This window comes from Eubalaena glacialis, chromosome 3 (assembly GCF_028564815.1).
Source record: "Eubalaena glacialis isolate mEubGla1 chromosome 3, mEubGla1.1.hap2.+ XY, whole genome shotgun sequence".
Taxonomy (NCBI): Eukaryota; Metazoa; Chordata; class Mammalia; order Artiodactyla; family Balaenidae; genus Eubalaena; species Eubalaena glacialis.
This window is the reverse complement of record NC_083718.1, coordinates 178,796,340-178,813,321: the sequence shown is the minus strand read 5'-3', so window position 1 is coordinate 178,813,321 and position 16,982 is coordinate 178,796,340. Positions and strand designations below refer to the sequence as shown.

The following is a 16,982-nucleotide window of genomic DNA, read 5'->3' as shown; positions in this document are numbered from 1 at the left end:
ACTGACTGGTAATCTTCAAAGGCATCAAGGTCATGAAAGATAAGGAAAGACAGGGGAACAATCACAGACTGGAAAAGACTAAGGAAAAATAATAACTAAAAGGATAGTGGAAAAATTGGTAAAAATTCTAATAAGGTCTGTAGTTTAGCTGAAAATACTGTATCAATGGTAATTTCCTGTTCTTGATGATTATACTGGTTATGGAAGATGCTAACAGTAGGGGAAGGAGGTGAGAGATACAAGGGAACTCTTCCTACTATTTTGGCAGGTTTTCTGCAAGTCTAAAATTAGTTCAAATCAAGTTTTTTTTTTTTTGGGAGCTGACAATGCTTTGCTCCTACTTAGTTGACATGCTAATGTCAAAGACTTCTATAATAACTACAAGGTCAAATACAAAATACAAATTGTTGGACCAAAGGATACAAAATGTTTTGCTGCCTCACAAAGCATTTTAGTAACATATCTAGAAATAGCATAAAGATGCCTAATTTTCTAAGCTATATAATGGTTACTAGGTAGGATGACCCTATAATTTACCATCCAAACCAGGACCATTACAGGAGAAAGGGGATCTTCGGTTACCCTACTAGTAGGTCAAAGTGGTTCATGTTATTAAAGATCTCAAATCAGTTTGAGCTGGCATAAACTTGATGCTTAGGCAAGTCATCCTCATTTCCCTTAGCCTCTGAACAAACGCCCCTGAGGGAGAGGGCCATAAAGTTGGACGGGGAGATCCCTAAAGTAGACTTATGTAATGCGAAAGTAAGCTAATGCATACTTACATGCTTCGATTTTTTAATTATGGTTTTTTAAAGGTCAAGAATGAAATCACTGACTTTCCAGAGCAGCATTCAGCTTTCACTGCCTTGCCTAAAATGTACCACATTCAAGTACACTCACCCAGTCACTGCATAAAAGGTAATAAGCTAAGGTTAAGTACTCTGCTGTATGCTTTTGAAACAGCAGTTACCTCAGGAAGTTGGACTGGTTCCAAATTCTATTATTTCTGAAAAAGATCAACAATATTGAAAGTATCAGCTGAATATGACATATTAGCCTCAAAGACTCAACAATATTAACCAGGTATTGATGTCCTTAAAATTCTACATTTAGGTTAATTAAGACCCTCTTCCTTTGCATATTTAGTAAGAGCTAAGCTAAAGATACGCATAGTAATTTATAAAACTTAAAAAGTAGACAGACATAATCTTTAAAAATCAGCAACCCCATTCCCACACTGTAATATTTCAAGTCACTGAAGAAGTTTCTTGTGTGTGGCAAATCTTCATCCAAAGCAAATAAACCCTGTTTTTATCAGACCTGAAAGGTTATACAGAGCCTCTTCTTTAATGTGGTCTTTTCCTAAATAGTAAAAAGAATCCTGTTAGAGATTAGCAGTATTTCTCTACTTTATTTCTTTATAATAATATAAAGAAACATTAGCGTAGACTGAGGGTATAACCTAATAAATAAAAAAATCAAATTTAACTTGAAAATTACATAAATGCTTTAGGCAGAACTAACATTCTATGTGAAATACAATAACCCAAGAATTTGTAACTTACAATTCCAATTCTTCACAGGACAGCAAAGTAGTCAAATGCCCATACCTTACTTCTTACAAAATTATCACTGCCTAATAGGAATTATCTTAATAATAGAAGCAGGCAAAATCTCTTTTGAATAGTTCTAGGCATTATACAAAAGGAAGAAATGGTCAAAGTTTGTTTATTCAATAAGTCATAAAAAATTAGCACACCTCACTAAATCTCAAACATTTAATGGATTATAAAACCTTACACATAGTTCTGTGATGCCATTCCTACTCTCCTAATCTTTCCTGTTCCTTATTTCAACTTGCACACCTCAACCAAATAAATCTTCAAAACTACTGTTTTCATCACCAGTTTCCCAATTAAAAAAAAAAAAAAAACGAAACAAAAGAAATGCAATTGATTTTTGACAAAGTGCCAAGACAATTCAATAAGGAAAGAACAGTCTTTTCAACAAATAGTACTGAAACAACTGGATATCCAAATGCAAAATAAACTTGGACCCCCTACTTAACATCATACACAAAAATTAACTCAAAATGGATCAGAGACTTAAATGTACAAACTAAAATTATAAACTCTTAGAAGTAAACAAAGAAGTAAATATTCATGACCCTGAATTAGGCAAAGCCTTCTTAGACACAATATGAAAGCGCAAGTGACAAAAGAAAAACAGATAAATTGGACTTCATCAAAATTAAAAACTTTTGTGCTTCGGAGGGTGAAAAGTGAAAAGATGACCCACTGAATGGGAAAAAATATTTGCAAATGTTATATCTGAAAAGGGACTTGTATCCAGAATATATAAAGAACTCTTACAACTCAATAATAAAAAGACAACCAAGCTAAAAACTGGGCAAAGGATTTGAGCAGACATTTCTCCAAAGACAAATGGCCAATAAGCCCACAAAAAGATGCACAACATCATTAGTCATCAAGGAAAAGCAAATCAAAACCACAATGAGATACTACTTCACACCCACTAGAACGGCCTATAATCAAAAAGACGTATACAATGCCAAGTGTTGGAACCTTCATCTTTTGCTGGTAGGAATGTAAAATGGTAGTCACTTTGGAAAACAGTTTGGCAGTTAATCAAAATGTTAAACATGGAGTTACCTCATAAAACCCAGCAACTGTACTCTTAGGTATATACTCAAGAGAAATGAAAACATACATCCACACAAAAACATTCATAGCATAATTATTCATAATAGTAAAAAAGTTTAAACCAGCCAAACGTCCATCAACAGATGAATGAAGAAAATGTAATACCTGGAATATTCTCCAACAATTTAAAAAAAAGGTTCTAAAACACGCTACAACATAGATGAACCACAAAAAAATTATGCAAAGTGAGAGAAACCACTCACAAAAGACCACATATTGTATTATTCCTATACGAAATGTCCAGAATAGGCAAGTCTCTATAGGCTGAAAGTAGATTAGTACTTGCCCAGGGCAGAGAGAACTGAGGGGGGAACTGGTGAGTCTAATGGGTTTCTTTTGGGAGTGATGAAAATATTCCAAAATTTATTAGGGTGATGGTTGCAGAATTCTGTGAATATACTCAAAACCACTGAACTGTACACTGTAAATGGGTGGCTTGTATGGTATGCAAATTATATCTCAATAAAGCTGTCCAAAAAAAAGAGCAATGGTTTTGCACAAGTGAGGTCTAAGCTCTTCTCTTATTCAAAGTCCTCTAGAATCTGGATCCATTATCTCAAGCATTCAACCTCAAGACTCCTCCACTCCAAGCATACTGATCAGGACCCTTACAATCCAGCATACACCGTGCTTATTTCAGGCCCAAATCTTTGTTCATGCTGATCACCCACTCATCACAATCCATTCCTCTCTGCCGAACCAAACCCTGACTACAGTCTTAAACTCTTCTTTTTAATTTTTTAAAAATTCATCTTTCAGTTCAAATTGTTTCTTATATGCTATTTTCTAGGGCCTAGAAAGAGTCAGGAGTCACTCACCCTTTCTTTCTTACATTCCTCCATTCTATCTTCAAGGTTCAGTCCTTTCCATTCTCAATGTAAAAATACTGTATTCTGGCTCAAAACTGGCTGTACTTATTTCTATTGCCACCTAGTTTTCCCCCTTGTTATTCCAAAATTCTGTTTGTTCCCATGTTTCAATCTTATTTCCCTAACCCCACATGAGACCGCATATGGTCTTCTCCTCCCTCCTCAATCACTCCATATAATACCAACGTTTGTTGAAAACAAATTAAAGGAATCAAGGCAATATCACACATGTACACAATTCATAACGAGCAAATACCACCCTGGCCACGTCTTTTTTAAGTATAATTGAATATATGGATGAAGATGGAGTCAAAGGAATAATTTTTTAAATGTACATAACTGTAGGGGGGAAAATCTGTGAAGTTAGATCAAGTTTTAATGTCGTAAATAATGCAAAACATTATAGGCACAAGTCAAAAATGTTTGACTTCTTGATAAAGGTTTCAGCCCTTCTCTTTCTAATGTGTAGTGATAACTTCTGAGCTACAAGCCAAAGGTGAAAGAAGACCTTTCCAAAGAAACAAAAATAGTTCATTCCAAATTGATGAAGAATAAAACTATTCAAAAAGTAGTTTCTGCTGGCAGATAGTTAAGTAACAAAATAAGCAAGACACAAAACTATATGTAATTTAACCTTAAGTTATGTTACAAAAAAGGGCAGATTTTAAGTCCATTAAAATTAAAGTCCATAGAAAAAAGGACAAGAAGTAAACCAAAATGTTAAACAGTGGTTATCTCTATGTACTAAGATTATGACTGACTTTTTACTTTTCCATATTTTAAAAATTTTCTGAATTGATGATGTGTTATTCATAATTATAAAACAAAAATTTTAATAGTAACATTTGACTATAAATGTTTTTTCTCCTTGGCCTTTATACAAATTCTAATCCTCAGTATCTATACTTCAAATGTAACCCAGCCATTTTAGATGGCTATGTAAACTGGGTCAATGCTTATGCCATCTCAAAGGAAATTATGGAACTATTTTCAATTCAATTACACATCAGTGCAAACAATTTAGGGCAGCTTTGAGTGCGAAAAGTGTGTTGTGATGCCATCTCTATTACTCCAAAACTTATCTTAAACTGATTCCTAGACTCTAACTTAATCAACATTTCATTCAACAAATATTTATAGACTGCCAAGCACTGTTAACGGGTGCTAGCAATAGTGAACAAAAGCGACAAAAATCTCTGCCTTTATGGAGTTTACATTCTCTACAGATAAAATTTAATGTCTCAGAAGAGTCAGGAAACACACACACAGGGCTCAAAAAAGTACAAAACAACTACTAGTTAATAAAGATCATAAAAACTGACAAATTTCAAATGTACTTTAAATAGTTCAAACTATCTCAAATTTCAGTTAAGAGTATAGGAGACTGAAAAACTTCTGATTGGCAGCAAGTCAAAGAACTAGGAACCAATTGAGAATTCAGAAGTATCTTGGGATCCTGCAATATTTCATCCATGTAAATCTCACCTGCAGTTTACACATTACTTGAAGTCAGGCGCCTACCTAATAATCAGGAAATACTTCATTTCGTATTATATTAGCTCGAAGTATTATTCCTAAAGTAAAAATAGATTGTTTCTCATCACAGGAGTTTACTTCAGAACTTACTTTCCTTCATACCTCATAATGAACTACCTGGATCATCACCCAGAGCAAGGCAGCATCTGACCATGGCAGCAACCTTATTTTACAGCCTCAAGCCATCCCACCACAGACAATACAGTCTTCACTACTAAAGTCACAGAAGTATTTCAGTCTGTTTGGCTAAATCTAACATTAATAAAACAAAAACCAGAGGTTTCTTCTCATATGAGCAAGCTGCCTTCCCTATGATCCACGTCAGAATGCCTCTAGTATCAGTAAGTCACCACAGAAACGTGTCACTGACCATCGGACAAACTAAGAAACCATTAATAGGTCTCCATAAATCCTTCCTGCCTACTTGCAAGAACAAAACAAACCTCAAACCATAATCTTCAGAATTAAAAGCCATTACAATTCAAGAGGATCACTTTGTAAACTATAAACTAGTCTTACCCCGTCATTTTAGAGAAGGGGAAACTGATGCCCAAAGTAGTTATGTGACCAAGATAACACATTAAAATGGAAAAGCCAAACTTGAATCCAGATTTTTTTTTTTACTCCAAATCAGGTGGACTTCTCAATACACCAAGTAAAATCTATATTTTAAGGCCAGCAGGTACTGCTTCCCAGCCAAAGTTTAGTATCAGAAGGGCAGGGGGGTATTATGGGATGAGTGTGAAGGAGACCAGGAAAGAACCAACCACAGAGATCAGATCTGATACATATCTTCTCATACTCTTAATTCCTCATATTATGACGCAGAAGATATTTTGAATCTACAGCAATTGTGTTTTGATTACCATGTTCTCTGGTACCTCCTTCTAGCTCCTCTGCTCCTGATAAAAGCCTGAAACATGCCTGAAATCCATTTAGTACTAAAATTCTATGCAGCAGCAACAGCAAAGGAATTGTGAAAAGTCAGCCGGCAGAAGGTGAAAGCTCTGTAAACCTTGGGTAATTCTTACTCATCCTTCTAATTTAGCTCAGATTTCTTCTAGGAAGCCCTAATTCCTCCTTCCCCCAGGCTAGGTTCTTATAGCAGAGTTATTGTACTTGCCTCATGGTATTCTGTCCGTTTACCTATCTGGACCAAGTTCTTTGAGGGCAAAGATTTCAACCCCAGACCTAGCACTGAGTATGGCACACAGTAGGTGCAGGCTAAATGAACAATTTTAAAACCTGCCACTTAGATTAAAGCTCCAATACAAATAGCAACCCTATTATGATTTAAAACATGGGTTTCAAACATTTTTTAGCAGACGTTTTGTAAAAATCTTATCAGAAACCCCAATGTGGAAAAGCACCATATCAGTCCTTAGGTAATTTAAATTCTCAGTTTGACAGAAAATACCCATAAGCCTAGGACAGGGAGTAGCAGCAGTATGTGACTGATGTGAGCTGATGTGACTCAGGCATCTAACTTTCTTCCTTCTTTATCTCCATCTTGCATTGGTCTCCCTCTCTCCCTCGCTAGAAGAGGATGACGAGGATCTGCTCTCTCGAAGCACAGATCCATCTTTGTTGATGGTGGGGCTTAGGAGTAAACAGACTGCTGGCCACTGCGTAAGCTACAGAGTTCTAGTTGCTAGTTATAAAGGTATTTTGCTGGAGGCCTTGCTAACATCTGAACAAGCAGAAACATGCACTGAATCAAATGTGGCAGGTCTATTCCTATGCTTTAAGGCTCAATGAGGTAAAGATAACCTACTTGTCTAGCAGTGTGTGGCTATGAGCTAATTAAAACAAGGTGCAGCATCACTGCATTCTAGATTACTCCACAGAGCTCCTTTACTTTATACAGACTTCCCCTAGCTATCAAATATGGGAGGGTATCCTTCCTTCCACTTCTCCTGTCACATGCAGACTTGGTAAGAAGTAGCACAGCATACTACAAAGGACATTCATAAGCTTTGGAACCACGGTCTGAACTGCAGTCCACTACTTAAGAGAGAGACAACTGTGGGAACGTTACTTAACTTCTCTGAACTTTAGTTTCCTCATCTGTAAAATACAGACAGTATTTTACCCATGAGGAATATATACAGACTCATTACAGTCCTGGTGAGAATTAAATAAAACCATGTTATGTATGGCTCCTAGAATAGTAGGCACTCAATAAATGAACACTATTGTTATTATTCAGATTTAGCTTTGGTAGAGGCAAAAAAGAAGAAAGCAAACATTATTAGCTTCAGCCTACAAAACTGAAAATCAACACAGAACACAAAAAAAGGAAAACTGTAATACCAAAAAACAAAAAAAGGGAATATTTGCTTTTAATGTATGTCATATCTAAGACAAAATAGCTGAGGACACAAGTCATTTTTGGGTCACCACAGGCCTTTACCAAATTTAGTTCCTTTAAAGAACCCACTGCTCTGATTTCTTAACCAAACCAACTCCCCCCAAACAGTAACTAGACTCCCCAGAAGTGTCAGCAGCCCTGAGAGAAATTACACCCTGAAGTCTTTCCATATAAATAGAACACCATGTATTCATAACAGACTGCAAAATCGTTCTGTTTAAGTCAGAACTACTTGGGGACCTGAATTCAAACTCATTTATCTTTAATTATCTCAAGGGTGAGCAATTTCCATCTAAAGAACTAGGCTTTTAATGGGGACCCAAGAACTCCCTGAAAATGTAAGCAAGATTTTCTATGCATGTACAATTTTCTGTGGAGAGGATCTACAAGCTTTCATCAAAATGTCAAAGTTGTTTGTTACCCAGAAAAGGTTAAGAATCACTATTGAGATTCTCAGTAGAGCCTCTTGGAACCTCATACTGGGAAGCTGAGGTGAGCAAATCTCAAGGCAAGTATCCTAAGGTGCCAATTTCATAAACTATTCATATTGGATTATGTTATAAAACTCTAAGCATATTTCTCCCTTGCCATTAGCACTTTTTATATCAGGGTTTATCTTCTTCTTTCATCCCCACCATTCCTGCCCACCCTCTGCCATGCCCCATCCCTTGCCTCTCAGCAGTCAAAGGCGTCTTTCCATGAAATGGCCTTATGAGCCTGCCACGCCATGCCAATGCTTACTTAAGCAGGTTCTGTTTAAATTCAAATTCACTATCATTTCTGATTTGTCACTTGAACACTAAGTACAAATGAAGGACATCTTGTTACATGAATCTCTAATATTTTTACAAATTTAAAATACTATCTGAACTTATTAATTCAATTCAAACACAACTGCACCCGTATATTTTGAGGAACTGGAGAGTTAATCAAGCCATAGAAAGAGCAACTCCAAATTTGCACTCCAGTCTCAATGCTTCAATGTGTATCAACTTATACGATAACCACTTTCATCAAACAAATACAAATTCCCACACTCAGTGTACAAAAGCAGAATTGCTCTATTTCAATCCATTTTTAACCAATTCCCCATTATCACTGATAACATTTCACCATTGGTATGTTCTAATGAAATCTGTAATCTACACTTCATTTACTATACAAGCCTTTAGATTTTAGCAATTTGTAACCTTTCAATGTGTAAAGCAAAGAGAAGATAATAGAATTGTGAAATACATCAAGAAGAAAATTTAATCTTACTTCGATGACATGAGGCAAAGTAAAAACTTAAAGCCACATAAAACCAAGTATCCTATATTACTACGTATAGGTATAAAAGTTATTTCCACTAGAAATTACATCTTAAATCCCCTTTAACAACTGTTGCAGTAGTAGTAACTACTTTTATGTTGCAACCAACTCACAGCTTTTATAAGTCCTTCCTTTGTGAAATGCGCTGAGAAAAAGTACACTTGAAACACTTAAGTCACAGCTCTTTGTGTCAAGATAACACCACCAAACTCACCAAGCACTGTCATATTCAGCACTCAGGTCCTTACTTATCACTCTGTAATCAAGAAAACATACTATGGACCTCCTTTCATTTAATTTCCAAAACAGCTCCAAGATGCAGGTAAGGAATAATTTACTTGGTGGCGCAGTATAGAAACTTAGAGCCCTAACCAAATATGGGCAATCAAGACCAAAAAAAAAAACAAACTGAAATTAAAAAGGAATTTAAACTCACAAAGCATTAAGTCAAGATATGTTTAAGAGATGAAGCACTGAATTCCACCTTGAAGTAGGCATATCAGCCAAACTTCTTCCCCCAGAGTAAAGCAACTAGGGATACTGATCAAAACTAACCAGGTTTTCGAGGAGCAACAAACACTCAGGTATCACTAACCATTCTCATTGGTGAACAATTCTTAATTGAACAGAATCTTGCAGTTCAACCTTATGAAATCAGTACACACATGACACTGGAATGGAATTTATCTTACTCTGCGCCACCACTGCTTGGATTGAAAAAATGTGGACTAACAATATTCAAAGAATAGAGAAAATGGCACTTGAAAGAAACCAAAACGATGACCTGGAGTGACTCTAGAAGGGAGATACCTTCCCCTTCTCAAAGCAATGGACACAGACAAGAATCAAACTACAGACTGTGAAATAATCTGTGGACCTCACAGCAGTTAGCTTCTCACTTGCTCAAATACCCTACTCTCTCTAAAAGTCAAACACACGATGACACAAATACAAAAACACAACACATCTAACATCCAATGATTATTTATTGATTTACACAAATACAATGGATTGGGGGGAGGGATGCATGATGAAATGTTATTCTAAGGTAGCTAATAATACCTTTCTAAGTCTCCGTGGAATTCATGAACTCAATGTTTTACCTTCACCGGCTGGTTTTTAACTAAAATACCTCGTCACCAAGTCTTTTTAATCAAAGCTGTCCAAAAATTCTACAATCAAGCAAATAACATGAAATTAGACACATTCAATACTAGACTTTCCTCCAGGGGCCCTGGTACCCTCTAGACATCAGGCCTATGAAGAGTAAATGAAAGCCCTTTAAAAATATTCAGCATAACACAAGCCTTCCAAGAAGTGAGACTTTTGGGGGTGATGGGTAATGTCTGTTAATTTCCTCTTCCTTTGAAAAGGTCAAACGCAGGGAAGCGTCCGGTTTAACATTTCCTCCCTAGATCGCGTTCCACCACAAACCACAACTCCCCCAGTCGCTAAAAAACACTAGCCAGAGGGAGTGCTTTCTGCAAAATTTCACCGTAGATTTAAAATCCAACTTACCTCAGGAACGAGCTGAGTTTAGTTTCATACAGGAAATTTACCAATAAAGTTTATTATGTATTAATAATAATAATTAGAGAAGCCCACCATGCCCCGCTGCAGGGGGAGCTGAAGGGAGATGAGGAGGGTGTAGTCCTCACAACAATCAGAAAAAAGCCTTCCCTGCAGGGCTGGTCACAGGCACCAGCAAATTCGGCCTAATAAAGGGGGGGGGGGGGTTGGGTTTACGGGAGGAGAGGCGAGGAGGGGAAGGGTCCCCCAGCTCCAAAAGGGAAGGGCTGCAGAAGCAAGGCCGATGGAGCTAGTTTTCGCAGTAGTGCAGAGGGTCCCGGGGTGCCCCGCAGTGCTGCTGCCGGGGGACCCCAAAAACTCCGGCCAAGCCGGGTGCGTGGGCTGGAGGAGCAGCCCCTTCCCTGGCTGGGCAGTGGCTGCCGGCAGAAGAGTCCCCGGAGGGGCCACAGCCCCCTTGGTCTGCAGCGAAGAGAGCCAAAGGGCCGGCAGGAAGGTGAAAAGGATACTGTTGGGGCGCCTGGGTCTGGAGGGCCCTGATGTTCGGGTGAGGAGGGGCCGCTGCCGCCGCTGCCGCCGCCGCCGCCGCCGGGTGAGGAGGCGGTACCGCTGCCGCCGCCGCCGCCGCCGCCGCTCCGGTGCCGGGTCCGGTTCCTGCTGCAGCCGCTGAGCCTGATTTCAGAGCCGGTTTCTGCGGTAAACTCATGGCAAAGCGAAGCCACCAACCCCCCCAGAGCGGGACCGGGCGCGCCGGGGTGCAGGGGCCGGGGGCAGCGGGGGGGCGGGATGGGGGCAGACCCGGGGAGGCGGCGGGAGCGGGGGGCCGGGGGGAGGCTGGGAGGAGGAGGAGGAGGGAGCCGGGGCCGGTCACACACGCCCGCCGCCGCCGCCGCCGCCGCCGCCGCCGCCGGCAGCAGCAGCCGCCCCGCGGGCCAGCACCACCGGCTGCCGGTCTCCGTGACAACGCGACCCCAGGGGGGGGGCCGGACCCGGCGGGGGCAGGAGGCGGAGAGACCGGACCTTTCACGGCAATATCCTCATGGGCCGGCGGCAGGGGGTCTTTATCCCCCTCCCCGGGGGAAGCGGCGCCCTTCTCGGTAGCGGGGCTCAGGCGATGCCGGCGGATTTTCTTCACTCAACGAGCAGAGCATCCAACATGGCGCTGCGGCCGCCTCCAGCAGTCCGGCAGGACGGCCGCTCGGAAAACTTCGGGCCTTTTCGGAGTAGCTCGGGAGGCCGAGGGTGAGAAGCTCCTTCGGCTCTTTCCGGAGACTGCGAGAGGTCGGGGTTCTTCGGAAACACTCGGGGGCGCCTTCGGCCGCCGTTCGGCAGTTCTCCGGGGCTGACTTGCTTCCTCGGGAAAGATCGGCGAGAGGGGCTTCCAGGCTCGCTGCGGCTGGGGTGCGGGGCGGAGGGAGAGACCAAAGGCGAGGTCTGGTGTGCGAGAGCCCTCCTCTGCCGCCCAGCCTCGAAGAACAATGGTAACGGCCCTGGAGCCTGCGGTCCGCAGAGCCCTGTCCGCAGGGGCGGGAGGCGGTGAGGCGAGAAACCTCGGTTACTGTGGGAAGAACCGGTTAACCGGAGTGAAACCGCTGGATAGGAGCCCGCCGCGTGCACCTATTAGCATAACAAATAGCACTCGCCGGCCCTTAACGCAGTTCCCGTCCATTGTGTCTACATTTCGCCCTCGTCCACTCAGAGAGGTGAGCAGGATGAGGAGCCCCATTTCCAGAGCACGCTGAGTCTGAGAGAGGAAAAGTGACCGGCCCAAGGTCATCCAGCCAGGAAAGGACAGAGACAGACCTGGATCTGAAATCCAGGTTCATTCGTCCGAATGAACCTTGCCGCTTCCCAAGTTGCCTGGGGACCTGATCCGACCCTCCTTATCTAATCAGCAGCCTTAACTTAGGGATCTGTGGATGGATTCTTCCAAGGCCTGCCCGGAGACTGGAGCACCTTTTGACCAGCAGCCAGTGGTCGGCTCCCCGGTGTCCTATGCCGGCGTAACACTTGGTGATAAGCTCCTTTTCTCCCCAGCAGGGCCAGCCAACACCCCCCCACCCCCTGCCCACACACTCCACCCCCAATTGGGGTCTTGTGCAAGCACAGGAGCATTGAGGGGAAAGGAATTGCAGAGATCAGGGAGCAAGCCAGGGAGTAACTGTAACCAGGCACTGAGCAGTTCATTATCTCACAAAGTCCTGTGAAAGAGGCGGTAATCATTTCACAAATGTAGAGACTGAGGCACAGGGAGGCTCAATACCATCACACAACAGAAGAAGCTGAGAAAATTGAGGCTCAAAACGGACAAGAGACTTTCCCAAGGTCACATGGAGAGTGTAGTTGGCAGAGACAAAATTAGAGCTGGGTTCTGCCTCCTGCTATACTGCCTCACACTGCCTTCTTTTTTTTTTTTCAATTCACATAAAGCTCTACATATAGTGGGTGCTTAATTCTTGACAGTCCCTGGGACCTCCAAAAGCTCACTCTGGGAAAAAGCATCTGGAAGAGGGTGATACCACAACTGCATCTTTCTGGAGAGGGTTTCACAGCTCCTAGTGTAGAAAAGGAAGCATCATCCCCCCATCTACAGACTGGAAGGCAGGAGCTACTTCATACTCTGGAATCCTAAACCATTTGGATTTGTAACACCTGTTTAACTGGGATTGGATTTTCTGCTCTTCTCTAGACGTGACTGCCTCCAGGAAAAATTCCCAAATGGTCCTGCAGCTCCCCAGATTCTCCTTCTATGTTCCAGATCTCAGGCTTCCTTATCCCAATGGAAACCTGTTCCCGGGAAAGAATTTGGCTTCCCATTTATACTAGGTTGATAACAGACTGATAATTGCTTAATTGTTATTCTTTTCTGAGCTAGTTTCATTTCCTAACTTAATAGCTACAAGCATCGGGCGATTACTGTGTGTCTGGTCTTTGCTAAGCACTTTATGAGCATTATCTCTCTTGAAACAGATAGACCTTGGGCAAAATAATGTAAAAGTCCCTGATAAGATTCTGGCCCCAGGCAATCAATGTGGAAGGCTTATAGGGAGCAAAGTCAGAAAGGTAGAGCACTCTCCTTTCATCCAAAGCATAGCCCTGCTCAACACCTCCCGTCTGGCACAGAGAAGCTAATATTTATTGAACACGTCCTGGGTGCCAGGGTACAACTCTGCTAAACATTCTGCTTAGATTCACTCTTATTCACCTCAACAACTCTGCAAGGTATTATCATATCCCATTCACAAATAAAGAAACTGAGGCTTAAAGATGTGAAGAAGCAACTTGTATAACTTTCAAGTGGAAATGCTGGCATTCAAGCCCAGGCACCTGACTCCAGTTCTGATTTGCCACCATTGCCTTCCACAGACCAACCTCCCCACGCTGGCCAGAGGCACTGTCAACAAGCGAAGCTGATTTTGTGAACTTGCCTGCTGAGAGCCCTCCATGGCTCCCCCATTGCCTTCAGGATCCAGTCTAAATTCAAGGCCCTTCAGGATCTGGACTCTGCTTCCATCCTGCCACTCTCCACCTCAGATCCAGAACTGCAGCCACCTTGCTCCACTGCAGACAAAGCCATTCTCTTCCTCGCCCTGGGGTCTGTATGTGGACTACGACCCCAGACCATACTCTCCCTTCTCAGCCCGTTGGTTAATGCCTGCTCCTGCCTCAAGGCTTGGCTTAAGCTTCACCTCCTCTAGGCAGCCTGTCCTCACTCCCCAGGCTGAGCTAGGCTCCCCTTCTCTAGGCTCCCAAGTAGATGCTTAAAGCTCAGTGTTGAGCAATAAAGAGTACAGCTGTTGGAATCAAATTACCTGAATTTGATTCTCAGCCCTGCCATTGATTAATTGTATGACCTTGGAGAAATCACATAACCTCTCAAGCCTCAGTTTTCTCATCTGTAAAATGGAGACTCCACCTCTTATCATGAGAAATAAGACAACAAAGTCCAGTCCCTTGCTCATAGTAATAGTTGGATACATTTTAGCTACTATTATTCATTTACATAGGAACATTACCTAGTCATTTAAAATATCCTTGATATCTAGCACTCAATAAAAAGGATGTGAAGCTTGCTAAAGGACAGAATAATTGTGAACTGCCAGAGGATTTTCAGGTTACCCTGGAGAAGCCCTGGGTACTGCAGAGCCTAGGCTGGGCCTCACTGCACAGGGAGCGAAAAGGGTGAGAGCTTCCTGGAGCAGGCAGTGCTGGCTCACAGGAGGAGTCTTGAATTTTTGACCAGCCAGCCACTGTTCCCAGAGCCCACCACGCTACCCACAACAGAGACCTGTATTCCCTCCCGGAATCAAAATACCTCTCCATCCTCATTCAAAGAGCCAGCAGACAGGTGAAGACTTGGTTTACACATCTCCTCGTGGCTGGGTGATGGTGCTTTGCTTATTTGTTATCATGTGGGGTCACTGTGCTGTTTCTCTAAGTGAACTGAAGATTGGGCTCAGGGGGACCCCTTAATTTCTTAATTGAAAACTTTTGAAAATATTGTCGCAAGCTGGAGTTCTCTGGTCCTTTCTTTTTTTTTTTCTCCTGGAAGGGACTAGCCTTTTAGCACAACAGAAGCCATCTTTAGTAGCCACAGAAGGTTTGTATGGTATTAGGTGCTCCTCTCTGAGACATGCAAACCTCCACCAAGGCCTGACGAGATAGAGCTGGGCATGGAACTTGCTGACCCAAGATCTAGACCCTAGGCAGTTAAGACATAGAGATGGGAGGGCAAGAACATTTAAAAAAGAAGAAGAAGGAGGAGGTGGAGGAGGAGGAGGAAGAAAGACCAAAGAAGGAGCAACTACATGGCACCCATTTGAAATGGACATGGATGGAAGGAGAGAAAGCCCAATGGGAATAGTAAAGAAATATTTTGTCCCATTCCCTATACTGCAGGCCCATTCATAATTGGCCATGAATGTTCTTCAGTAAAGAGCTGTGCCAGCAGGCCCTGCCCAGCGTCAAAGGGCCCAGTGGTAGGGTGCCATATAAGGGTGGTAGTTCCTTTCAAAGGTTGTAAACTTTCAGATAGATCTGGACTCTAACCTTACAGACTAGCTGATCAACCTTAAGCAAGTTTCCTAACTTCTCTGGGCCATTTGCAAAATAAAAACAGGAGGTCTGCCTCTAAAGGATTAAAGCAAGACGGTAAAGGAGCTGGTCTGTAGAGAGCATCGCCAGGGCCTAGGGCACGGTAGGTACCTCAACAAAGCTTCATTCCTTCCCTCTTGCCTCCAAGGCAAAGTTTGCTGCCACTCCCACTCCCATTTCTGGGGCCAAGTCGTCCTACCCCTTTGCCCACGGTGTGTGTAATGGTCTTCATTTCTCAGCTATTCCTGGAGGGGACCACAGCCCCCGCCAGCACTGTGGCAGCAGATGCTTCAGCTTCACCAGGATGCAAGAGGGAACAAAAAATATTATTATCATAGAATGGTTAAGACAGTAAATTTTATGTTATTTGTATTTACCACAATTTTTTTGAAGTATTGTAATAGAGTCTAGTCAGGACTGAAGGTGCCTTAGGGATCACCTTACCCAGTGTTTTAGGGGTAGAGCCCAGATATAAGAAAGGCTTTTTCTCAAGGTCAAACAGCGAGTAAGCAGCACAACCTGGTCTGAGACTCATGGCCTCTTTTCGCTGCTGGACCAAGGTGTTTCTCAAACCTGACACCATCCTCTCATTTAGAAGTCGGATCCGCCTATCCCCCCACCCCCAGTCTTTTCCCACTTCAGGTGTCGGTCATTCCTCCCCGTGTGCCTCTGGAATCACAACCAATCTTCAGGACTTATTAAACAAGCATTTACTGAGTGACAACTATGTACCAGGCACTGTTCTGGGCCCCTAGCAAGGACTGTGAGGCCACGTCTTAATAGGGAAGAGAGATAGGTAACTGGGCCTACAAGTTAAATAATCCCCATAATTATTTACGTTAAAAAGTTAAAGACTTCCCTGGTGGTGCAGTGGTTAAGGATCCGCCTGTCAATGCAGCGGACATGGGTTCGAACCCTGACCCAGGAAGATTCCACATGCCACGGAGCAACTAAGCCCGTGCGCCACAACTACTGAGCCTGCGCTCTAGAGCCCGCGAGCCACGACTACTCAGCCCACGTGCCACAACTACTGAAGCCCGGCGCCTAGAGCCCGTGCTCCGCAACAAAAGAAGCCACCACGAGAAGCCCGTGCACTGCAACATAGAGTAGCCTCTGCTCGCTGCAACTAGAGAAAGCCCGCGCACAGCAACGAAGACCCAACGCAGCCAAAAATAAATTAAATCTTAAAAAAAAAAGGAAAGTTGAGGTCATGTCACTTTCTCTGCTCAGAGCCCTCCACTGTCCTCACTTCTGAGTTGGAATAAAAGCCAAAATCTGTTCAATGACCTACGAGGCCCTACGTGATCTCCATCTCCCACCCCCACCTTTACATCTCAGAGCTTCTCTCTTACTCTTCTCTTTTAGTGCACTGGCTTTTACAATGTTCCTTTTTATATACTCCCCGCCTCAGGGCCTTTGCACTTTCTGTTTCCTGTCCTTGGGATATCTGTACTGCTCATTCCCTCACTTCCTTCATGTCCCTGCTCAAATGCCACCTTATCAGAGAGACCTTCCCTGATCATCCCTTATAAGTTAGCAACGCACCCCCAA

At 42.7% G+C, this 16,982-nt stretch overlaps 1 protein-coding gene across 13 annotated transcripts in view; it reads right to left on the bottom strand.

Moving 5' to 3' along the window:
• The window catches only part of EIF4G3 (eukaryotic translation initiation factor 4 gamma 3), a 384,972-nt gene extending 373,505 nt beyond the window's left edge, over positions 1–11,467 (bottom strand). For 5 of the 13 annotated variants that reach the window (XM_061184796.1, XM_061184797.1, XM_061184795.1 and 2 more), the window contains exon 1: positions 10,847–11,213. In XM_061184796.1, the coding sequence (XP_061040779.1) occupies positions 10,847–11,043 (197 nt within the window). In that variant the 5' untranslated portion in view covers positions 11,044–11,213. Of the gene's footprint in view, positions 1–10,846; positions 11,224–11,357 lie in introns of those variants that run through there. The other 8 variants (XM_061184805.1, XM_061184793.1, XM_061184794.1 and 5 more) reach the window with 5 other exon arrangements.
• Between the last annotated feature and the right edge of the window lie 5,515 nt (positions 11,468–16,982).